This window comes from Prunus mume, linkage group LG2, assembly GCF_029339155.1.
Source record: "Prunus mume cultivar Tortuosa linkage group LG2, ASM2933915v1, whole genome shotgun sequence".
Lineage (NCBI taxonomy): Eukaryota > Viridiplantae > Streptophyta > Magnoliopsida > Rosales > Rosaceae > Prunus > Prunus mume.
The window spans coordinates 18372122-18386746 of record NC_142699.1 but is presented as its reverse complement, the minus strand read 5'-3'; the positions used below and the strand labels follow the sequence as shown (position 1 = coordinate 18386746).

At 38.9% G+C, this 14625-nt stretch overlaps 4 protein-coding genes across 5 annotated transcripts; 3 read left to right on the top strand and 1 right to left on the bottom strand.

Moving 5' to 3' along the window:
* The first annotated feature begins 1067 nt into the window (after positions 1-1067).
* On the top strand, positions 1068-2665 carry TEM1 (AP2/B3 transcription factor family protein). Its single transcript, XM_008244951.2, has one exon. It carries the CDS (start codon positions 1204-1206, stop codon positions 2461-2463), a length of 1260 nt encoding a protein of 419 aa, XP_008243173.2. The 5' UTR covers positions 1068-1203; the 3' UTR covers positions 2464-2665.
* A 2065-nt stretch (positions 2666-4730) lies between these two features.
* MAP1C (methionine aminopeptidase 1B) lies at positions 4731-9244 on the top strand. Of its 2 annotated transcripts, XM_008244952.3 has the most exons (11): positions 4731-4993; positions 5103-5187; positions 5564-5804; positions 6030-6191; positions 6270-6311; positions 6702-6773; positions 6993-7072; positions 7235-7332; positions 7861-7908; positions 8258-8407; positions 8693-9244. In XM_008244952.3, exons 1-10 carry the CDS (start codon positions 4870-4872, stop codon positions 8401-8403), a joined length of 1098 nt encoding a protein of 365 aa, XP_008243174.1. In that variant the 5' UTR covers positions 4731-4869; the 3' UTR covers positions 8404-8407; positions 8693-9244. The 2 variants fall into 2 exon arrangements, 1 of the variants encoding a protein (XP_008243174.1); XR_016123971.1 differs by lacking the exon at positions 8693-9244 and having other exon boundaries at positions 7235-7432; positions 8258-8425.
* A 271-nt stretch (positions 9245-9515) lies between these two features.
* Positions 9516-10620, top strand: LOC103341439 (allene oxide cyclase, chloroplastic). Its single transcript, XM_008244955.2, has 2 exons — positions 9516-9826; positions 9927-10620. The coding sequence occupies exons 1-2, from the start codon at positions 9529-9531 to the stop codon at positions 10451-10453; spliced, it is 825 nt and encodes a 274-aa protein (XP_008243177.1). The 5' UTR covers positions 9516-9528; the 3' UTR covers positions 10454-10620.
* A 2398-nt stretch (positions 10621-13018) lies between these two features.
* On the bottom strand, positions 13019-14617 carry DOT5 (C2H2-like zinc finger protein). Its single transcript, XM_008244956.2, has 2 exons — positions 13964-14617; positions 13019-13686 (listed from the first exon to the last, which is right to left on the bottom strand). The coding sequence occupies exons 1-2, from the start codon at positions 14408-14410 to the stop codon at positions 13249-13251; spliced, it is 885 nt and encodes a 294-aa protein (XP_008243178.2). The 5' UTR covers positions 14411-14617; the 3' UTR covers positions 13019-13248.
* Positions 14618-14625: the final 8 nt, after the last annotated feature.

Below are 14625 nucleotides of genomic sequence, written 5' to 3'. Positions count from 1 at the left end.
TGGGAATGGAATGGAATGGAATAGAGCTACAACTAGTAACATAACATCTCCTTGTCTCAATGTTTATCTAATTATAATTCTAATTGGAGCAATAAAAGCAACACACCTTCTTAATCCCAACAAATATCCAAACATCCTACCACTCTCCAACTTTATGTGATATTGATAATTATGCACAATCATTTTAGATTATCACATTTCAGATAAGATTCATTTATATATATATATATTTATTAAATAAATGAAGATGATGGATGGTAATAGAAGGGGAGACCATGCTGGAAGGGTGAGCACAGAGACAGATAGAGAGAGAGAGAGAGAGAGAGAGAGAGAGAGGCATAGCAAAAGCTTTATTCAGGGGGGATGAACTCAATTACTAAAACAAGGTCCATGCTCATGTGAACTTCATCAACTTGTTTCCCCCTCCCCTCCCCTGGGCCCCACCTCACATACACTGCCCACAACCCGCACATTCATAATATTATTATCCATCACCCCTATTCCTATTAGACTAGTGCTACCATACTCAATGGGGTATAGTCCAATAAAAAATATATTAATTTACAAACTAGAAGTTTTATGTTTGAATTTTCATAGCATTTTAACTGTAATTTGTGTGTGTGAAAAACTCTTCTCGAATGGTGCATATACTAAAAAACAAAGACCTATAGCATATAGATACAACACAGAGACAGATGCATTACATGGACATAGACCCCACTTCATATTTATTTTATTTTTCTCATTTATTAGTTCCCACCCAGTTGCCAATTGTTTCTCATTTCTCTCTCTCTCTCTCTCTCTTCCCTTACAGCGTTGAAATGAAAATGAAGATAAAAAAAGGATGTAGACATGAACCTTCCTACCTCTTACCATCCCAATCTCTTTGGCTTTGGGTTGGGTTGACCCACCATACCCACATATACCCATATCTCTTCTTCAAATTTAATATGTATAATTATACACATAGACTCCATACAGTAAACATACAACATAAGTAAATCCCAACCCACCATCCCCTATTCCTTCACTTCACCCCCCCTATATATATATATATATATATATACTCAACCTTGAAACAATCCCAATTCATCTCACCTCTCCTCTCTTGGACTTGTATCATTCATACATCAAAAGCACCTTCTTATCTCCCTCTTGCTTTCTCCTTCTTTAAACACACAATTAAATTAGGCAACAAAAACAATGGATGGCATAAGCTTAAGCAGCACAGAAGAAAGCACAACCAGCGACTCCATATCCATTTCACCCAACAATCATCTTCTTCCCACTACTGTCGCTATGTCCCCAATTGCCAAGTCATCACCCCACGCCGACAGCCTCTGCCGCCTCGGCAGCGGAGCCAGCAGCGTCATTCTCGACTCCGAAATCAGCAGCGGCGGCGTCGGCATCGAAGCTGAGTCCCGCAAGCTCCCCTCCTCCAAATACAAGGGCGTCGTCCCCCAGCCCAACGGCCGCTGGGGCGCCCAGATTTACGAGAAGCACCAGCGCGTCTGGCTCGGCACCTTCAACGAGGAGGACGAGGCTGCCAAGGCTTACGACGTCGCCGCCCAGCGCTTCCGCGGCCGCGATGCCGTCACCAACTTCAAGCCCTCCCCTACCGGCACCGGCACCGGCACCGACGACGACGAAAGCGACGACGTCGAGGCCGCCTTCCTCAATACTCATTCCAAGTCCGAAATCGTCGACATGTTGAGGAAGCACACTTACAATGACGAGCTGGAGCAGAGCAAGCGCAACAACTACGGCTTCCTCGACGCCAACGGGAAGCGGGCCAGGGCCCACGGACCATTGGGCCCGTTCGGGTCCGACCGGGTCCCGAAGGCGCGTGAGCAGCTTTTCGAGAAAGCGGTGACCCCGAGCGATGTCGGGAAGTTGAACCGTCTCGTGATCCCAAAGCAGCACGCTGAAAAGCACTTTCCGTTACAAAGCGGAAACAACTTCAACAACCACACTACCAGTAGCACGAGTGGCGGTTCTGCTTGCAAAGGCGTGCTTTTGAATTTTGAGGACGTCGGGGGAAAAGTGTGGAGATTCAGGTACTCGTACTGGAACAGCAGTCAAAGTTACGTGTTGACCAAAGGGTGGAGCCGGTTCGTGAAGGAGAAGAACCTGAAAGCGGGTGACATTGTGAGCTTCCAGAGGTCGACGGGACAGGACAAGCAGCTTTACATTGATTGGAAGCCGAGGATGAATGTGAATAATAATAATAGCAGTGGTGTTGGGTCGGTTCCGGTTCAGCCGGTTCAGATGGTTCGGCTATTTGGGGTCAACATTTTCAAAATACCTGGGAGCGGGGGTGGGGCTGTTGTGGACGCTGCGGCTGCTGCTATTGGTGGAGGTTCTTGCAATAATAATATAAATAATGTTGGGAAAAGAATGAGAGAGATGGAGTTGTTGGAATTAGAGTTTAGCAAGAAGCCAAGGATCATTGGAGCTTTGTAACAAATGTTTTTTCCTTTCTGTTTTCACTTCCTTTTGCTCTTTTTTGTGAAGTTGCAAAAACCAAAAAAGAAAAAGAAAAAAAAAAGGGGCGAATTGTAAATTAGTTGGCAAAAAGAAAAACAAATGCTTAAGCTGAAGAAAGCAAAGCTTTGTAATTAGGTGCAGCAAATTAATTTGATAAAGAATTGATTTCGATCTCAAAGGATAAGTGTCAATTTGTGATATTCTTGTTAGCTAGGTACTACTTTAATAGTAAAATAGTATTGGTTGTTTTTGCTTTCCCAAAATATATCTCTCTGCGCTGATTTGTTGAGCTCTTTCCAATAGCAAAATAGCAGTAGCCAGCAGGCGTGTTGTTGGCTTCATTTTGTCCAATTATCATTCTACGTGTTCTTACATTATAATAGTGCACAAGTGGAATTAATTATTAATTAAAGATATATAATGGAGATAATTAGTTACTCAAACAGAGAGGATTAAAAAGTATAATTGATGGTGCAGTGGATCTAAAGTTGAGATCTTTTTAATAGATCTTGACTTGTAACATTATAGCATTATGGCATTATAGCCTAGCTGTAATGTAATATCCTAGAATAGGAATAGATACTTTCTTTTGTTTTCACGTCGGCTATTTTGCATATAATTTGGATATGTATTGGCACAACAATCTCCCGCAAATATCTCCATTAATTAAGAATTAACATGTCGTGGGGGTTTAAACTTGAGACCTCTAATTTACGAGTTAGTACTCTTTTTCACTGAGCTACTACACCTTATTGACATAATTATCTAATTATAAATCATATAGAGCTACAGAGTTTCCTGAAACTTGCATGAATTAGTAAATGAATTAAAACATGTGATCTTTCGTAGTCATAATTAGTGAAAAATGAGTAAAAGCACACATTTTCTTGGCTTAGGCTTAGCAAGTGAATATATTATTAGTTCTTGCAATTATATGTATAATGATAATATAATCAAGTAGTTAGTTGCTATATATAATTTTTGAAGTGGTTATTATATGACTATATCTACATACAAAGTACTCTGCATCATGCATGCATGCATGCATGCCTGCCTCATGGGGATAAGAAAATATCAATGCTGCTGCTGCTGCTGCTGTCATTATTAAACGTAAGGAAATATGATCACATGCACACTTTGAACAATTCTGTTTAGTCAAATTTTGCATCCTCAAAGGAGATGCTAAGATGCCTATTATCGCATCCGTCTTTAGAATCCCACAAGATTATTGACTTTTTATAACTAATATTTGACGAATTCAAAGCATAAGAATCTTGTATTTATATGGAAAATATGAAATATTGACAACTAATTGTACTTTCTTTCTAATCAAGTATTGTTTTGCTTTGCGGCCGATCGCCCTTGGTTAATGTTCTGTATATTTCGCCGCAACTTCTAGTTTCAGATAGATGTGATGTGAATTTGATCAGTGAAGGAATATAAATAATATTAAATATTGAAATGCTTATAATAAGTTATTAAAGGGACGTTTGATCGAATCGCAATGTGTTATCGAATCGAGTGATATTTTCATGCTAGATATGTGACATGTTGCGCATGAGATGGATGCAATTCATGTCTATCTAGCTTAAGAAAATTGATGTTTCAAATGTAATCCATTATACCTAATAGGGACAAGACAATTCAAAGCAGCTGCTGTTATACCATCACACACACTCAAACTATGAAAGGGGACAAAGAGAGCTCGGTTTTCTCACGATTGATTTTTAGTGGATGTTTTTGTCAAACTCTCGGTTAAAACAAGCTAACTAAAATAGCGAATATTAGTAGGATCATATCGCCATAATATGCATCTTCATTTCTGAAATCATTTTGGTTTTGTATTACTTAGGGTTCATTTATAGAAAATTGTTGGACGCTAATGTTTCATGTATCAACGCTTTTTCTTGGCATTTAGATTCGTCTACACATTCATTTATGCCTAATATTTATCTCATTGACTGTAAGCGGTTTGTAACTCAAATGGTTAAGAGAAGTTACTCATCATGCACAAATCTCTCTTGTATGAAAGAAATATTCATCCCATTCATTGCAGTTTTTTAGCATCCAATTCAAGTGTCTTTAAATTTCATGGATAGGCTGGAGTGGTGGCCATTAAAGCCCAAAGCCCAAAACCCAAACATCTTGTATATTCGAACCACATCGAAACGACGTCGTACGGATGATGCTCAGAAAAGAAGAAAACTCCTTTTTACATTAAGCCCAACCCAATCTTGCTCGCTAAGCCCGTATTTCTCATTCAAAATCAAAGCAAACCCAAAACGCCTCCGAATGATACTGTAATTCCATTATCCACTCTCTCCTCCTCCTTGGTCACTCTGTGTCTCTGTGTAGAGAGACGAGACTGGAGTGAAAGAGAAAATGGCAGTCGCTGGTCTGCAACTCTCGGCTTCCTCAGCACATGGCCAAGGCCAAGTCTTATTAAGTTCAGCAAAGTCATCTCTCTTCTCGGGGGCCCCACTCCGCTTCTCACTCTCCACCTCTGGTACCTACCTAGCTCTGTGTCAAATGAAATTTATTTTTATTTCGTAATCATTTGATTTAGCTATGCGTTTAATTGGTCATTATATGCTTTTCATGTTCTGCGTATTCAGGAAGAGAACCATATTCTCGAAAACAGCAGCTCGTTGTCTTTGCTCGGAGACTTTCGGGCTTGGAAGAAGCCATGAGAATTAAAAGGTACAGTCCGCTCACCTCCTGTTCCTTCAAACCAAGTCTTACAATTAGTGAAACCTCGGATTTATCAAATTAATCTTTTATTTCCTTCTTCTGCTGTTTCAGAGTTGCTGTTGAACACTCTATTAGGTGTCACAAATGTGATAATTTGAGTTCCCCTATAAAATAATGCTGTTTGAATTAGACTGTCGAATTTTGAATAGAGTTCGGAATTTAAACAACAACAAAAAGTAGAAATATGACAATAATTTGATATATACATGGAGAAAGATACACGAACATCACTTAAATTCAGTCATTGAAGTTGATAATTGATATTAAGAATACATCATTCAATGACCTTACTTGGCTTAGCTGGTGATTATTTAATAATATGTAGAGAACGTGAGAGTCAGCAGCTTACACCAAAGGTTAAAAGAAGGCCGCCATTGAGGCGTGGAAGGGTATCGCCAGAACTTCCTGTTCCAGATCACATTCCAATGCCTCCTTATGTTGGTTCATCTGAATTGCCAGAAATTGCCAGTGAACATCAAATTCCTGGCTCTCAAGGCATTGCTGACATGAGAGCTGCATGTGAGCTTGCTGCTCGCGTCTTAGACTCTGCAGGAAAGTTGGTTAGGGTAAGCTTGCTACCTGAATTTAGGTTTGAAGTTTCAATTTTTTTTAAAGCTATTTGAAGATTCAGCTTTTTGTTTCTTATGAAAAAGAATAAGTGAATGTACCTTTATTCTTCAATGTCATATCTTAATTCTACGATTCAACTTATGTTTTCCTACCATTGGCACTTTAATCTTAAAGATCAGGGATTTTTGGTATTCCATTAACATCCTTTTACATCCTTCCAGCCATCAGTAACAACTAATGAAATTGACAAAGCAGTGCACCAGATGATTATTGATGCTGGTGCTTATCCTTCCCCTCTTGGCTATGGGGGATTTCCAAAGAGTGTTTGTACATCTGTTAATGAGTGCATGTGCCATGGAATACCTGATTCTCGACAGTTACAGGTTTGGAATGCTACATTGTACATTGCTCATTGCACAATATTCATGTCATACCCGTACTAACGATAATCTTTTTTGCAGAGTGGTGACATTATAAACATAGACGTGACTGTCTACCTAAATGTATGTTCCTGATTTTATGATTTATGACTTCTTGCTTTAGCTCATTTGTGTGCTTCCCTATGCTCCCAGAAAATGTTTTTATCATTAGTTTAATTGTTTGTAACCTAAATTTCCGATTATTTATCTACGTCAATTCATTCAATATGCCAGTTCTGCATTTACAAATACTAGTTGTCTACCAGCTATTGGTAGTCTAACGTGTGCAGTCATTAAAAATGGTTTTTGTTCAATACCAACCATTTTCTGGGAATTTTGTTTCATTACCATTATTAGATAATAAAAGGTATGATGCAATGGGTTGGATATTTTTGTTCACTGACTTCTTGTACCATTTCCTATTATCTGATAATGAATGGTATAATTCTTTATATCCCATGTTGTCTGTGATAGGGATATCATGGAGATACATCAAAGACATTTCTTTGTGGGGATGTCAGTGATGCAATCAAACAATTAGTGAAGGTAAAATTTTCAGATTGATAGCATTTCCTCTTGTGGTTCAGAATTTTTTTGGACATGCAAAAAACATACTTTAATCATTCATGTACATCAAGGTTTCATATCTATTTTGAAATGTACTATATCTATTCCTTATTAAGCTTTGATTCTGTTACGGATCTCCAATTTATGCATTACCTTCATCTATATATATCATTGCTAATCGTTTTACTTTGGTGGCAGGTAACTGAAGAGTGCTTGGAAAGGGGCATAGCAGTTTGCAAGGATGGTGCTAGCTTCAAGAAAATTGGAAAGCGAATTAGGTTTGCTTCACCTCCTTGTGATATGTTGGATAAGAACAGATTGTAGACATATTTTAGATTTGAAAGATGATGCAATAAACATGTGTATTGCATAAATGCACAACAGGTGATTTAAAAAAATGTTTTCTCTTCTTGTTAAGATTTTATTTGGATCATTTTCAGCGAACATGCTGAAAAATATGGTTATGGCGTGGTGGAGCGTTTTGTTGGGCATGGTGTGGGGACTGTATTTCATTCTGAACCATTAATATTACATCACCGTAAGTGACTAGTTGAAATTCTACTTTTGCATACTTTGTTGCTATCTTCGCCTCAGGAAAGAATGAACTGCTTATGAATGGTTAGGTGAAGAAAACTACAGTAAGTTTGGATTCACCATGTTTTTTATGCCATTGGGTACATCCTGATAGGAAAGATTCATGCTATTAACTGAACAGTATCAGTGACTGGTGTGATAATGGTGGCTACTAATTGAGAATATTATTCCTAATGAGGTAAACCATAAAGGTATACTTATGCTTGAATCTGGACCAGGAATATTCTATCATTTCTCAAAGAAAGAATACCATTCTGATTGACCTATCAACTGCTCACATAGAAAAATTGCAATGACCTGCCGCCCAAGCATTCAAGAAAGTTGAATTTTCTCCTTTTATAAAAAACCTTGGGTTCTTTCTGCTTTTCCTTTGGTTGCGGTGGGGAGGTTGCATTGCATCTCATACTTAATATATTCATTCATTTGGCTGTTGATTAGGCGTGACTAATCCTAAATGTTAATTTTTTAACAGGCAATGACCAGTCTGGTTGCATGGTTGAAGGTCAGACATTTACCATTGGTGAGTGCATTAGTAGTACTACCGGGAAGTTCCTTATTCAGATTTTGATGGTTAAAACATGCGTAGATTTTACTGAAGGCGACTTAGTATGGCTAGGATGATGAATGTCTCGTACCGAAAAATAATTACAAAAAAATAGAAGAGAAATACAAAGAGTAAAAATTAAAATTGAAAGCCCTCTATTACTGCTGCTGAAGTAGGGGAGGGTTAAAAGCCGATGATCTATTTGGTCTAGAGATGTATTCCATCCTCGAAGATGGGGAATTTAAGATCTTAAGTTTGAGCATGTGACAGTGGATTTCTGACTCTATAATCTTCATGACACAAATTTATTTCTCTTGGACTGCAGAACCCATCCTTACTATGGGAAGCATTGAGTGTAAAACATGGCCGGACAATTGGACAACTCTAACTGCTGATGGTAGCCCTGCTGCACAGTTTGAGCATACCATTCTGATCACTAGAACTGGTGCTGAAATTTTAACAATATGTTAACATGGTATTGCTCCTTTTCTTTGACGTGAGTGCTTTATATATAAGTCTCTACATTTTTTTTTAGAATTGTATTTAGTAAAATTGATCAAAGCTTGGAAAGTCTCATCAAAAGAGTAGTTAGCATTTTCTTATTGTGTGTCATGAAATCATATAAAATTTCTAGTGAACTTCTGTTCACGTAGCATTTTTCTTTAGCTATTGAGACACGAGAAGGTTTGAGCCACTTTCTCAACAATTCCAAATGATTTGGTAAATGCCCTTTTTTCCTTGAACATATTATTCAATGCAGGTAAAATTTCTCCTCCGGCTGCTGGAAGAAAAGAACAAACCAGAAAAATTGTGCCAGGATTTTGAAACTTCAGCACAAAATCACCGACCATTTTGTCGAACACTAGCATTCCTGCTCATCCAAGTCTCTGTCGCTCTGGCGGTGCAGCTCCAACCTTCAACACGTGTGGCAGCAACTGATTCTTAGGGGCATTATAGTAGTTTATGTGTTTTCAGAACGGGTGAATTTTCCCACCTTCAGCCAGTCAGTCAAACCTTGGAAAGTTTGAAGCGCAACTTCCTGTCATGCTCATGTCTGTTTGACCAGTCGAAAATTGAATCACAAAATGACGCTACTGCAATTCTTGAATATGCACCTCATCATTCCAAGCCATGACATTTTTTGGGTTTAGCTTCAAAGTGCTTAACATTGAGATTTTCATTGTAAATAATCGTTGTTCCCTACAAACCACCCGACATTTTACTTCAAAAAATCTGCTTTTTGAAAGTCCGGAGATTTTTTATTTTATTTTTTAATGGTGAAAAAGTCGGAGATTTTAAGTAGACTCATAAATTAGCTTTTTGGGAGACGTGATTGTAAATGGATTGCAACAAAATCTATTTTTCCATTATGATGATCAAGAATCCATGTGAGAAACGCCCTCTAAATAACAACCAAGCATCCTTTGAACAAACAAAATCTATTTTTCCTCCGAAGAGGTGTCAACATGCCGACCACTTTGCAATGTCGTCCACACCATTCCACTTTTCACACAAGCGGAGAACCCACGTGTTCAAAAAGCAATATTCTAAAAAGCAATTCATATTATATAACTCCCACTATCTCCGCTTCATATCATGTCTCCCACTACTTTACCATTTACTTTCCATCTTCCCCTTCCTTCAACCTCTGAGATTCCTTCTGCCATGGCGTCTGCAAACTCTCTCAAGGCAATCTCTTCCCTGTATATTTCCAACTCAATCAGGTCTCCTTCACCTTCCCAAGCTCAAAGACTGTTGGGTTTCAATCTCTCGCATTCCTTCCCAACCCTAAAATCCACACCAACCCTCCAAGGTTTCCCAAACTCCAAGAACTTCACAAGCACAGCTTTCTTCTCCCAGAAAAAGAAGGAGCCAGCTGATTCTTCAAGACCCAGTAAGTACTTTTTTTTTTTGTTATTGTTGCAATAAGCTCAATTAACATGTTCTTTTTATTTCTTTGTTAAAAAGGTTTCAATTTCCTTTTCCATTTTCAGCAAAAGTTCAAGAACTGCATGTGTATGAGATCAACGAGAGAGACAGAGGCAGCCCAGCATACCTAAGACTCAGCAAAAAAGAAGTCAACTCACTCGGTGACCTTGTTCCATTCAGCAACAAGATCTACTCTGGGGACTTGGAGAAAAGGTTGGGCGTAACAGCAGGCTTATGTGTTCTGATCCAAAACGTACCAGAGAAGAAAGGAGACAGGTACGAGGCGATCTACAGCTTCTACTTCGGAGACTATGGGCACATATCAGTTCAGGGAGCCTATTTGACTTATGAGGACACTTACTTGGCCGTGACCGGTGGATCTGGGATCTTTGAGGGAGTGTACGGACAGGTCAAGCTGAAGCAGATTGTATTTCCCATCAAGTTGTTTTACACGTTTTATTTGAAGGGCATTTCTGATTTGCCTGTGGAGCTTACCGGCGGGACGCCGGTGGATCCGACGCCGACTATTGAGCCATCTCCGGCTGCCAAGGCCACCGAGCCGAACGCCACCATCCCGAACTTCACCAACTGATCATCTTATGGTGGAAGTGGAACTTTACCCAAAAAACAAAAAAAAAAAGCAAAACGTTGGTGTGGACTTTCTGGTGTATGTCGTGGCACCAACCTCTTGTTTTTTTGTTATTTTTTAAAGTGTTTTGCTATTGCAGTTGTGTATTAAAATCTTATTTTCGTTCTCTACTTTATTGAGAATCATGGACGGATTTAGGCAGGGCTAATGGAAAATTTGGAAATCATCTGTTAATGTTTTGTTGTTGAAAATTGAAATGAACCAACTAATCAGCCATCTAGGTAATAACATAATAATTGGACTAGTCATGGAATAATGGATGCTTATCTGTCCTGCAATCACTTGTTCCTTTTTCAAAGAAGGGTATGGGGAAATTTACACACTCTATATCATGGAGGCTTGAGCTCATGATTACTTGGGAGCACTAAGCATACTATAAGTCTGGGCCAATCTAACGAACATCATTGGTTGGTTTGAAAACCTAGGACCCTGATCTAACGACAGTCGTCAATAATCAAGAATTCCATAATCAAATAATTAAGAGAGGGACCTCACATAAGGGTCGTATATAAGGCCCTTACTATAGAATGCCATACGTACCTTGAATTGCCTGGGCCAGATATCAGGGTTGGGCTTATGAATTGCCACCAGATCCACGAAAAATGAACCACGCATATGGGCGTCCATTTAAAACATACGACCCGATTGATTCATAAGCTATAAATTTGGGTTTGCCTAATGGGCCTCTTGAAAAACCAAAGAAACAAAAAAACGGAGGAGTAAAATATGAAAGTACAGACAAGGGGGAAAACAGAGGGTCTCACACTCACGGTAGCACTTTTCAGTCAGTAGGGTCCTTGAAAACGATTCATCGTCTCTTGAAAACCATTGTCCTCTTCCACGTCCTCTTTTGCCTGTTTTGTTTTGTACACTGGACTCTTGAAAACCATCAAGACGACTAGTGAGTACATAAGTACGTAGGATTATTATGTCCAGTCCCAGTCCCAGTGACTTTGGCAGATAAACATATATAAATTCAGCCACAAAAAGAAAAAGAAAAAAAAGAATGAGTTCATAGCTTGAATAGGATTTGATTGTATCAATATGTGCAGGTTGGTCTGCTTCTTCAAATTCATGTTCACAAGGAATCACATGCTGCGCATCTAATTTAAGACCCAGGTATTTAGTCATTTGTAATGATATCAGAAGCAAGAGCAAGCCTCCTCCTACTATCAACATTCACTTTTTTGTACTTTTCCAGATCATCAGCCCAGTCCCTATTTATTTCCTCCAACGTACAAAATGAAAGCAGTCTTTTTAGATTCGATTTACAACCCAGATGCTGCTGTTATGGTAAAAACAACTGTAACCAGCTGAGAAATTGACCTACGTAGGGAAAGAGACAAGTTTTTTTAAATTTTACTTTTAACTTTTTGACAATATAAAAAGATGAATTTGAATTAAATTATATAATAATAATAGTAACAATACCTATATATATAAGTTAACCACCATAATAGCAATATTGCCTCTGATACAAGTTTTTTGCGAATAGTAGTATCATGAATATGATGGAGGCCTCGTTTTCGAAGATCGATGTTTGCAGACACAATACAGACATGAAAACGTCTAAGAAGAATTTAATAAGATTGCATGCAAACAATATTATTAAAAGCAACAACAAGCAAAGCACCCCATTGGCTCACACAGCAAGGAACTGATTGAGATTTTAAGTTTAAAGCTGCATCAGTTGCCTCGGATCTTTAACTCAGAGTTCTGCCCTAATCTTATTTAATTACAAAACATTTACGGTTCCAGACACGACCAACCAAGCCCCTGAATTTATGTAATGATCAGACACACAGATGCATGCTAAAATGATCTCCCCTCACATGCATGCTTGCATGGCTGATGGCAGCACAAATATTATACATAAAAGCAAAAAAGAAAAAATGGAAGAGATCAAAAAATGATAATAAAACCAAGGAAAAAGATGTTAATTATGAGAGATGATAGTGGTCATTTTGCAGAAGATTGATAGATAGATAGATAGATAGATAGATAGGGTTAAGGGGCAAAGCTCACAGGAGTCTGAAAATGTTTCGTAGTATCAGTTTGTAGTTGCTCTGAAAAGGAAAAAGGCAAACCCTTGGGTGAAACCCCAAATGCAGCAACTCTCAGTGGTCCCTCTTTAACCCCACTGACATTACATGGACTCATTGATCAAAGTGTTTGTAATTTTTATTTTTATTGTTTGGGTAAAAAAAAGTTTTTGTATTTTTTAGTATTTACGATGCTTTTAGCTCTCCAAGTCCAAGCTCAGCTCAATATACTCAATAGCTTTGGCAAATGTAAAGCTATCAACAGTAGAATCTGTGACTTTACTGTATCCATGTCTGCACTTTTATCTGCCCTCCTCTGTTTCTCTTCTCACTGAATTTACTTGGCCACCTTCACTCTCTCTCTCTCTCTCTCTCTAGTTTTTTCTTAGAATTATGAATATTAAAAAAGCATCAGAAAAGGTACGTACTTTAATTAAAGAATTGAACTGCCACTTCCAACATTAAATGCATAGAACTTTGGCTTTTCATTGTACTGTTTGTCTTCATCTTCTCACTCCCTCACTCTCTCACTGTCTCTCACACACACATAAGAGAGAAGAGACAGAGACAGAATCTCATCGCTACTAACTAAATCTAATTAATTAATTACAGCTAGCTAGCTAGCTAGTTAGCTAAAAATCGAACTCCAAGTGTACTTACTAATTAATTACCCTTAAACAAATAAAGCAGAGTTATTTAATCATCATCCTCATCTTCATCATCCAGATGATCTTCTTCTTCAGGCTCAGTACACAACTCAACACCATAGGGTGCGTGGCCATCCCCAAATGCACGAACATGGTCTTTGAGCGACCTCTTGTGCTTGAAATCAGACCCACAAATGCAAAACCAGAGCTTGCCGCAGTTCTTCTCGTGAGTCCTCCAATCTCCTCTCACCGCAAATGGCTTCCCACATTTGCGGCACCCAAATGGCTTTGACCCATGTTTTCTTTTGTAATGTGTCTGCAGTGTCCTGAAGTCTTTGAGTGGCCTTGACCTTGGGTGCTCTATGTTGTTCTTGCACCCCTCTGCGCAGCAGTAGCATGGAAGTCTCAGCACTGATGAAGCTGGCTTTGTCCCTCTTAAGGATTCTGGCCCCTTCCTATATTGTGATCCATGCCCCCACATATGCATCTGCAAAAATTAACAGTAAACGCAGCTTTAAAAAAATTTAGGGCAAATGCTATTCCACTCCTACTTTAATTTGTGATTTTCGAGTGTAGGAGACCATTTGGGAGTGGGGATTTGGAAAGAGAAGAAAGAAAGAAAGAACATTATTTGGTAATTAGCTCTAGCAAATGCAAGGAATGCTTAGGCCATACAGAAAATAAAATGCTAAAAGTAGATAAAAGCAGTATTAGCAATGAATTACTATGTATACAGCAGTGGTATTGATTGTGATGATGAGTACCTGCATGTTGTTGTATCTGTTGAATGTTTTGCTGCAGACAGGGCAGGAGAACTGGGTGGGGCCAACAAGGATTTGTGCAGGGGAGGGAATCCAGTACTGGCCTTCTATAGGAGCACCAATGTGGTTGTGGTTAGGGTTTCCAATTGATGAACTAGTTGTACTACCAGTACTTGGTGGCCCAATATGAAGAGCTACTGTGACAGCACCATCCTCAAGATGATCAGTATTAGGGTTTTGATCTTGATGATGATGGTGATGATGAGGAGGAGGTTGGGTTGAGGAAGAAGACTGGTGATAGATGAGGTGGTACTGTTTGGGGACACCCTGTCCAGGAGGACCAAGAGAAAGAAAAATGGACTCTTCATCTTGATCTTCATCAGCTTCTAAGAAAGAAGTAGCACTGGTACCCACATCAGTGGTAGTAGTAGTAGTGGAGGGAGTTTGCATGGTGATTTTGATGAAGCGTTTGTTTATATGGGAGAGAGAGAGAGAGAGAGAGAGAGATTGGGAAAGGGAAGTGGGATTTTGGGCTTCTGGTGGAGAAGAAAAGTGGGGACGAGAGAGAAAGGGAAAGGGAAAGGCAATAAATATACATAAACAAATGTTGTTTATGTTTGTGTTTTGGGTATTTGGTTTTTTGTGTGTTGTGGGTTCTTATGGTA

Bases quoted from the DNA above. Each gene is read 5' to 3' on its own strand.
- TEM1 (XM_008244951.2), top strand. From the start codon at position 1,204: ATGGATGGCATAAGCTTAAGCAGCACAGAAGAAAGCACAACCAGCGAC.
- MAP1C (XM_008244952.3), top strand. From the start codon at position 4,870: ATGGCAGTCGCTGGTCTGCAACTCTCGGCTTCCTCAGCACATGGCCAA. The intron at 6,312-6,701 runs GTATGTTCCTGA...TGTCTGTGATAG, and splicing joins ACGTGACTGTCTACCTAAAT to GGATATCATGGAGATACATC. The intron at 6,774-6,992 runs GTAAAATTTTCA...CTTTGGTGGCAG, and splicing joins CAATCAAACAATTAGTGAAG to GTAACTGAAGAGTGCTTGGA.
- LOC103341439 (XM_008244955.2), top strand. From the start codon at position 9,529: ATGTCTCCCACTACTTTACCATTTACTTTCCATCTTCCCCTTCCTTCA. The intron at 9,827-9,926 runs GTAAGTACTTTT...TTCCATTTTCAG, and splicing joins AGCTGATTCTTCAAGACCCA to CAAAAGTTCAAGAACTGCAT.
- DOT5 (XM_008244956.2), bottom strand. From the start codon at position 14,410: ATGCAAACTCCCTCCACTACTACTACTACCACTGATGTGGGTACCAGT. The intron at 13,687-13,963 runs GTACTCATCATC...TAATTTTTGCAG, and splicing joins ACAGATACAACAACATGCAG to ATGCATATGTGGGGGCATGG.